The sequence below is a fragment of the Salvia splendens genome, chromosome 17 (assembly GCF_004379255.2).
Source record: "Salvia splendens isolate huo1 chromosome 17, SspV2, whole genome shotgun sequence".
Taxonomy (NCBI): Eukaryota; Viridiplantae; Streptophyta; class Magnoliopsida; order Lamiales; family Lamiaceae; genus Salvia; species Salvia splendens.
In genome coordinates this window covers 28,395,590-28,405,124 of record NC_056048.1, presented here as the reverse complement: position 1 = coordinate 28,405,124, position 9,535 = coordinate 28,395,590, and the positions used below count along the sequence as shown (strand labels likewise).

Genomic DNA, 9,535 nt, shown 5'->3' with positions numbered 1-9,535 from the left:
GTACGGCACTGAAGCCGTAATTCCGGTGGAGATTGGCGTACCCAGTCCCCGAACTCTAAATTTCTCCTCAGAAATGAATGACGACGGACTGAGAGCCGAGCTAGATCTTGCCGAAGAAAGAAGAGAATTGGCATGCATAAAAGCAGCCAAGTACAAGGAGCAAGTAGCCCGGTATTACAACCAAAGGGTGAAGAAGCTGCAATTTCAAGTGGGAGATCTCGTCTTGAGAAACAACGAAGTAAGCCGAGCAGAAAAGCTGGGCAAGCTCGAACCCACATGGGAAGGTCCGTATCGGGTGTCAGAAGTCCTCGGCAAAGGGTCTTACAAATTGGCTCACATGTCAGGAGAACAGGTACCCCGAACATGGCACATTTCCAACCTCAAAAAGTTCCATTTGTAAGAGACAGTCCGGTCAGTCAGTCTTGAGTCCTGTTCAGTCAATGTGCTTTATTTGGTTTACTTGGTCTTTATTTGTCTCTGTGCGTTTTTGTGTGTTTTGTCTGTCTCTGTGCGTGTCGTCTCTTACAAATGTTACTGAGGTATCTTGTTCTTCGAAGGCTGATCCCCTTCTTAGAACATATACAAGCCAACAATTGCGAGTCAAAGCTTCTACAGAAGATACAAGACCACAATTCAGCTTAAACAAGCAGTTCGTCTGAAACGAGCTGCCACAAGCCAACGATTGTGAGTCAAAGCTTCTACAGAAGATACACGACCACAATTCAGCTTAAACAAGCAGTTCGTCTGAAACGAGCTGCAACAAGCCAACGATTGTGAGTCAAAGCTTCTACAGAAGATACAAGACCACAATTCAGCTTAAACAAGCAGTTCGTCTGAAACGAGCTGCAATAAGCCAACGATTGTGAAGTCCAAGCTTCTAAAGAGGATACAAGACCACAATTCGGCTTAAAAATCAAGCACTTCGTCTGAAACGAACTGCAACGAAAGTCCGATTCTCGCGATAAAACTTGCCTGAATTAGGACAAGGGAAAGTCCGATCCACGCGATAAAACTCGCCGAATTAGGACAAGGGAAAGTCCGATCCCCAAATTAGGACAACGGAAAGTCCGATCCGAGCGATAAAACTCGCCAAATTAGGACACAAGCTTAGTCCGGTCAAAGATGTTTATTTCATCAGACCAAAGACGAGTCCGGTCAAAGATGTTTATTTCATCAGACCAAAGACGAGTCCGGTCAAAGAAGAGTTCACTTCATAAGACCAAGGACAAACATCGACTTACCCCGTACCTTTATCCAGAATGCCGAAGTAATTCACTTCGCTTTCCGGGGGGGGTAGTGATGGAGTACGTACTAAACAAGCCCAACAGCAGTAAAGCCCATCAGCCTAAAGCCCAAGAAAGAGTATCAGTTCGGCACGACTAAAGAGTATCAGTCCGGCATGACTAAAGAATTCAGTTCGGCACAACCAAAGAGTTCGGCCCCAGCCTACAGCTCGGTAAAAGCCAACCAATCAAACTCTGCTCTCAGGTCGGCATCAAGCTCTACTCTCAGATCGGCAAAAGCTGCTCGGCAATAATTCAGCAGTTCGGTCTCAGTATTCGACCGAACTAGGAGATAGTGGACTCATGCAGGATTTCCACCTCCACTACACCCACGATCTATTTAGTGGTGTCAAGCAGTCATTAACTCATGCAGGATAGTGGACCCATGCAAGATCGCCACGATCTCCACGACATCCACTACCTAGTAAATAGCTGCATGCCACGATCTTGGTTCAATGTATAAATAGAACCTAGATCAGATAGATAGGGTTAGACTCTCTCGCCTTCTAGAGATCAAATACAAAATAGCAAGTCTGTATTGTAAGCTGTAGAAAACAGATCAAGCAATACAACTCTGCCCTCTTTTCTTCCCGTGGACGTAGATTTACCTCCGTAAATCGAACCACGTAAATTCTCTGTGTCGTGATCTGCATCTTCCTGCATTCACTAACATCAGAAATTCGCGGATTCATCAGTCTTCTTCCCCGATATATAGTATAGCCACCTCACAGCTGCAATTGAAGCAGACTCTTGGGACTTGGTGGGAAACATTTTCGTGGAGTAGCAAATAGGAGTAGCAAATACTAGTGGAGTAGTAAGTACTCATTCTACGCCAAAGCCCAAAAGCAACATAAATAATTAGCACGCGTTTTTGCACAGCCGGCCTTTTCAAGCTAAACGTTTGTTTAGATCCGTTATCAACGGTCTCTTTCTCTCTCTTTTTCACCAACACCTTTTTATAATTCCAAATCGGCCCGGCCCCACCACTATTAGTTTATTGCAAAACCTAAAATGCATTCATTATAACAACGCGTTTTTCGATTTAAATAGCCACTAATTTATTGCACGATTCAAGAATCCACAACGCGCTATTTTGACACGTCCAATTGCATCAAGACAGCTCGCTCTTTTTCAACTCCCACATAAAACAATTTCCTCTAAATTCGGCCGCCTACTTATTTAGCACCACCACTTCCTACTCCATTTCAACTTTCCTCTCTCTATCTATATACTACTACTCCTCCTCCTAATACCAACTCCTCCAACCACAATGCCAACCATCTTGTTGAGAATTTTCCTCATCTACAAGCTCTTCTACACAGTTTTCCAGTACTTGGTTCCTAAGAAGCTCAGAGCGTATCTCCCAGCTTCTTGGTACTCGTACACGGAACAACCACAACATATCAAGAACGAGCCTGTTTCGTCCTTCTCCTCTTCACCCATCCCATCCTCCCCGTCTTTCCGCCCTCCTCAAAGAATGGATGCTGCAGAGCTGAGACGGGTTTTCCAGATGTTCGACAGGAACGGCGACGGCCGGATCACTAAGACTGAGCTCAACGGCTCCTTGGAGAACATGGGAATCTTCATCCCGGGAGACGAGCTGTCCCAGATGATCGACCGGGTGGATGTCAACGGAGATGGCTGCGTCGACATTGACGAGTTTGGTACCTTGTATTGGACCATCATGGACGAGCGCAACGAGGAGGAGGACATGAAAGAGGCATTCAACGTGTTTGATCAGAACGGCGATGGATTCATTACAGTTGACGAGCTGAACTCTGTGCTGGCGTCCCTCGGCCTCAAGCAAGGGAGGGGCACTGAGGACTGCAAAAAAATGATCACCAAGGTCGATGCGGATGGCGATGGAAGAGTCGACTTCGATGAGTTCAAGCAGATGATGAGAGAAGGCAGCTTCGTTGCATTAGGCAACTGATGCGGCCGTCTCGATCTCGTCGTTTTCAGCAGGGTGATTTTCGTTGACTGCAGTGTACATAGATCTTGGTTTTTTCTTATCTCTCCATTAATCTGCCACAAGAATATATGTATTTCTATCATATGAACCCAAAGATTGATATATGTTGCTTCACATAGCCATCTGCGAAGGATCCATTGATAACAAAGTGTTAATACAGAAAGCTGTATATTGTATGTGCAACATTTTGCAGTCATTCAGACAAAAAATGAGAAGGGAGCGAAGCATTGATCATGGACTCATAGCAAGATACTCTTTATGAATGGCTCAAAGTGGGGATGCTTAAGTTTAGGAAAACAAAAAAAGGAACAGTTTTATTCATTCTTGTAATTCGTGGCTTTCTGGCCTATGTTTTGTTTTTTGATTTGATTTTTGTCACCTAGTTTTTGTTACTGGAGTATATTTTTTTCATGCTATTTGAGTCTTTTCAGCCGATGATGAAATCAAATGTCAACAGTATTACTGCTATAGTAGCTAGCACTCAAATTTTTATCAATTCAGATTGTGAATCTATGCTTTTGATTGTGAGATTGTGAACATATAGAATGTACATAACTGGTAAGAGTAGTAGGGATGAACTGTATCATTTTTTACAAAAAAGCAACAGACAACTATTCAAGAAAATGTGTTCAAGAGGATTCTAGCAAAATGAAGCTCCCTAGACTTGGTTCACTTATATGCTGAATGCAAAAAAGCAGAGTAGTACAGTGGAAAAATATTAGAATAATGCTATGCGGCCACATTATGGCCAGCCATAAATTAATTAAATAACAAAAAAAGTTGATTTTTTTTTCAAATTTTTGGTTTAATACTACTTGATTTTACTTTTATATCATCTTCATTATATGTTGCTTAACATGTTAGTGCTGCTCTTTCGTAGTTTTTGCTCAACTTATTACTACTGTCATTTCTTGATTGTTGCTCAACGTATACAGTAATTCGTGATATTAATGTGTTTTACGTAATGGAATTCAAAGATAAGTATCAACTCACAAGTCCATTCACACACATATAAGTTTATATCGGTAATTCTAATTTTTTATATATGTAAATGAACTAAATTAACACTTTATGGCCGGCCACATTATGGCCATTTAGCATCACTCAAAATATTAACCCCTTGAGTACTTCTATAGAGTTAAAAACCCAAGGGCTCTAACAAACTCAGATAATTCATCAACTATACTTCTATAGTTTTATTTGTGAAATTCTTCAGAACTCGTCCGTGTTTTTCGATTGTTACCAGTTGATCAAAATTTTCGGTGTTGAAAAGCAAGAAGTGTGTATGTTCGGCAGAGTATTTGGCACTTGGGAGGGGGGGGGGGTGGGGGTTGAAGACAAAGCTAATGAATCCGCTACAGAAAAAACCTAGAGTTCCTTTATAGACATTTTTGAATCTACCACAGTCAGAGGAAGGGTTGCAATTATTTTTCCAAATATGATGTGTCAAAGTTGCTAAAGGTGCTATGGATTAATTCTCAAGTTGTTTGAGACCTTCTTAGCACACAAAAATGTCAACACAGCCTATGGGTTCAAACAAAAATGGTGAGTAGCCTCAGTTCTTTACCTTAATGCCTTATCAATAGAATCATAACACTTGAGATGACAGCTCAGCCTGCCTGCAACAGCTAGAAATCAGTGGTCAACCCATTGCACGCTCCTTAAGTCATGGAGGCATCTTCTTGAATCAGAATGCAACTTCATTTTTTTGTGGAGGCATCAGCTAACAGCCTGGCATTATAGAAGTTCCTTTATAATTGAGTATTATGTATCATAAACAATGAGCATGAGAAGAAAACAATAATAATCATCACCTGTCGTCACCAGTGACCCCTGCCCAAAAGTGTGATGTTTTTCAGTATGTGTACCTAAAGGAGAATCATTTTGTGTCTTAGTCATTATAGAAATGCGATGATCATTGACCAAATCGATTTTTAATTCCGACAAAGAAAGCATCCCTTCAAAAAAGATAAAGACGCCGGCTTTCCAAGACTGTAAATCTTTCTTACTCTGGATCCTGGAGAACCCGTATTCTTGCCATTGGATCAATCGTCATGCATGAATGCAATTGCTCAACAGCTAGACCGAACATATGAGTCATGAGACAACAAATGACATTTATTACCGGCGGTGAAAGTATGTATGTTTTTACCCACATGAACCATACTGTAACCAGCCACAACTTTCACACCTCTCTCCTTCATCAAACATCTGATCCTAGACGCATCTGTCCATGAACCTCCAGCAGCAAACGTGTTAGATGCAAGTAAATAACCAGCCGAACTTGATGGCTCCAATTCAAAGATCTGAGGGAGTGCACCTTCCGTGAGTTTTCTATTCTCATAGGTCCTACAGGCACTCAAAAGTGCACCCCAAGCACTGGCGCCGGGCTTCATGGCAGCAGGAATGGATTTAATCAGTTGAAATGCATCCTCAAGTTTTCCAGCTCTGGCAAGCAAGTCCACAAGGCATGAATAATGCTCCAACTTTAGTTCAGCTCCATGCTTGTTCACTATATCCTTGAAGAGAGTTAGTCCCTCAGCGACCAATCCCCCATGGCAACAAGCAGATAACACCGCAAGGATTGTTACTGAATTAGGCTTTACACCGTGGACTTCCATTTCAGAAAGCAAAGCCACAGCATCATGTGGGAGTCCATTTAAGCCATATGCTGCAATAATTGCACTCCAGGAAACTACATTTTTCAGTGAGATTTGGTCAAACGCCCTCCTCGATGCTTCTATTGCCCCACATTTTGAGTACATATCGAGAACTGATGTCCCAACTGCTACATGTGATGCCAAGCCCATTCGAATAGCAATGCCATGAGCACATTTTGATCTTCCAATTTCAGCTGAAAGTGCACACGCCTCAAGAAGGTTTAGTAGGGTAACAGGGTTCGGCCTTTCTTGTGAAAGCCTCATCTGTCGGTATAGAGAAATTGCCTCATCAGGCAAGCCACAGCGAGTGAAAGCTGAGATCATTGTACTCCAGGTCACAATATCCGGTCTTTTGATTTGGCAGAATAGTCTCCACGAATGATCAATCTGATTACATTTTGCATATGTATCAATCAAAGAATTCAGAGCCATATCATTTGAATAGAAACCTCTCCGTATTATTCTAGAATGGACCAACTTGCACTGATGCAAATCCCCCAAGACTTTACATACTAGAAGTAGGTTCACTAGAGTCACCTCATCAGCCTCAAGTCCTGATTTTTCCATCGAAGCAAATAATTTCAATGATTCAGCATGCTTCTCATTGCGAACAAGCCCGGAAAGAAGAGAATTCCATGACACTATATTCCTATAAGGCATCTCCCAAAATGCTGCTATCGCAGATTCTACATCTCCGCACTTGCAATACAAATCAATAATAGTGTTCCCTACAAATAAATCACAATTCAAACCCCTTGAGACCACAAAGCCATGAATTGTTTTTCCGGTTTTTAACTCTCCTAACTGAGTGCAGCCTTTAAGCACGCTTACCATGGTTTGTCCATCCGGTTCAATTCCAAACTCTGAAATCATCTTCTTAAATGACAACAAAGCAAATACGTTATCATCCACATGCATATATCCTGTGATCATCACACTCCATGATATCACATCTTTCTCATGCATTTCATCAAAAAGGGTTTCTGCATAGCCCATCCTAATTGCTGCATACATACCCAAAAGAGAGTTTTGAACTGAAGTTAGGCTCCACAAACCACTCCGAATCAAGTACCCATGAAACTTCTGTCCATCATCAAAAGCTTGCAGGGTTTGATATGCCTGAACTACGAGCACCAAGGTAGAGATATTGGGTTCGAATCCAAATACTCTAGCTTGAATAAACAAATCAACTCCTTCTTCAAGAAAACCTTGATCTAGATGCCCATGGAGAATTATGTTCCACGACACAGAATCTCTTTTCTTCATGGAATTAAAAACACGATATGCAGAGCTCAATTCACCAGATTTTGAGTAAAAGTCCATCACTGAATTTACCACTGAACTGAATGAGTCAAATCCCTGCTTACTCAATGTGGCGTGAACGGACTCTCCAAGTCTAGATGAGCAAGCTAAACAAGCCTTGAGCACATGAGAGTAGATTGTGTGATCTATCAGTTGAAATTCACCCTTCCTTATCTCTTTATAATGAGAAAACACTTCCTTCCATCTGTGAACTGATGACGTATCTTTGATTTTGTGACAAATATTTTGGAGATTTGCCATCAATGAAAGGGTAGGAAATCTCATCCTTAAAGGGAATTTAGAAGCATGGAGGAGCTAGACATATACAGAATCTTTCCCGATGTCCAAATAAAAAAAACTTCTTTCTGCAGCTGCATCAATGTTGTAGTTGATTAAATATATTAGCTTTCATGAGAATTTCACTTGCATAATACAATCAAACTTGCAAAACTCCACAAGAAAATATGTTTCGTCCTTAATAGCTTGAAAATGACAACAGGTACAAATAGCTAGTTCTGGCATAGATACAAACACATTCTGTGCAAAGTAGCAGAACAATTGTTTATGGGCAACTTTGCACAGAACAATTGTTTATGGGCAACTTTGCACAGAACAATTGTTTATGGGCTATGATAACTATGTCAATAAACAGATCATAGTGGGCAGAAAATCAGAGCAATAAGAGATTGGAAAATGGAAACACAAATTAAATTACATCAAACGTGCCTCAACTGTTTTAGATGCGTTTCATTTTCAGCGCCGTTAAGCAATCTTGAGTATACACCTTTAGCAACAGCAACTATAACCGCCGTCGATATGTCGTCGGAGATGGATCTCCGGCCGCCGTAATCAATTTATTTGACTCGAGAAAGTTGGAAGTTCAAGTGTTCACTGTAGTTAAAATTAATTACGACTATTAAATTTCTAATAAATATGAAAATTAAATAAAATAAAATTATATATAAAAATGAAATCTTTATTCACTATTCATTTCATTTCACATTTTTTAAAATAAAACACTATAGACGGTGAAGCATGGGTTCATTGATAAAGATTAACCGGATACGAATCTATACATATATAAAAGTTGAGTTTTGGGAGGTTTTGAATAACTATTTTATGCATAGGGTGTAAATGCAATAAACAAAAATGATAGGAATTTATTTGGACGGTTATGCTGATAAGAATTAAATTGGTTAATTGATTACAATCATAATCATATACTCCTATATATTTGGACGGTTATTGTGATGGGAATTTATTTCTCTAAGAATGCAACCATCGTTAGATAATTTCCTTCATCTTCCTTGGAATTTTTAGTGTTTCGGCAGTTATGGTCATTAGAAGTAACGTATCAATTAAAAGTAACGTAACAATAATTATGACATGCCCAAATTGCAATATATACACCAATGCTATACAAAAACGAGCGGCATTTATTACTTTATATTTTTTACCTATAAATATGTCTCATTTGCTATGTTTCTTTTTCACAACTTCATTAGCTTCTCCGGTTACATTATTGAATTTTTCTCCAACAAGATCAAATGTTTTATGGAATTCACATTCCTTAATTTCTTAATGAGCTGCCGCCTAACAATATTGCATATGTCATCAAAGTAAGGTTTGTATGTGTTTTTCAGATGAATGTGAAATTACGCTATCACATTTAAATCTGATTTTGAGGATCATTCACTGTTTGAGTTATGTTAGTTCACATTTAAACTTTTTCTTAATGTTAATTTATTTTATTGTTAACTTTGTTTTAATTTCTTCTGCTTGAGCTAAAATAGTTCTTTTTTTACAAAAAAAAGTCATAGAATCTGACTGTCTATAATATTTTGAAGCTAATGTTTTGCACATTCGTTGTCAACTTCATCACTTTCATGTTTTTGGTGCAAAAAAACACAGCCAAAGTCAATGATTGGCAAAAGGAAGCAAAGAAGACGAATCACATTGTTTTTGCACACATGCATAAATCTTCAATTTGGAGATTAAATAGACTGGAGGAGAAAATGGGGTAGAAAACAGTAGGAGAGAGAAGTTGTGGCGCTATGATGGTGTATATTTGGTTGAGTTCGTGCTTTACTATTTCTTTTTCTTTATTTTACTATTCCTATTATTGTATAGTTAATGTTGTTTACTTAATGTTGTTAATGAAGTATTTTTTTATTGTTCTAATGTTAAGTTTTATTCGTATTTCTATGTGTGTCTTTTATTTGTTTTGTGATTTATCATTTATCTTTTTATTGCAATATCATTGCCCACTTAACATTTTTATGGTTTAGAGCCCATCTCAAATCAGTAGTATTGCACCC

The 9,535-nt window shown here is 39.4% G+C and overlaps 2 protein-coding genes across 2 annotated transcripts; one reads left to right on the top strand and one right to left on the bottom strand.

The window, feature by feature from the left end:
• Nucleotides 1-2,364: 2,364 nt before the first annotated feature.
• On the top strand, nt 2,365-3,671 carry LOC121775231 (calmodulin-like protein 3). Its single transcript, XM_042172272.1, has one exon. It carries the CDS (start codon nt 2,554-2,556, stop codon nt 3,214-3,216), a length of 663 nt encoding a protein of 220 aa, XP_042028206.1. The 5' UTR covers nt 2,365-2,553; the 3' UTR covers nt 3,217-3,671.
• Nucleotides 3,165-8,170, bottom strand: LOC121775230 (pentatricopeptide repeat-containing protein At2g17210-like). Its single transcript, XM_042172271.1, is given in 6 exon segments — nt 3,165-3,378; nt 4,823-4,986; nt 5,070-5,123; nt 5,265-5,365; nt 5,367-7,588; nt 7,944-8,170. Coding segments are annotated over 3 exon segments (2,250 nt in total). The 5' UTR covers nt 7,503-7,588; nt 7,944-8,170; the 3' UTR covers nt 3,165-3,378; nt 4,823-4,986; nt 5,070-5,110.
• Between the last annotated feature and the right edge of the window lie 1,365 nt (nt 8,171-9,535).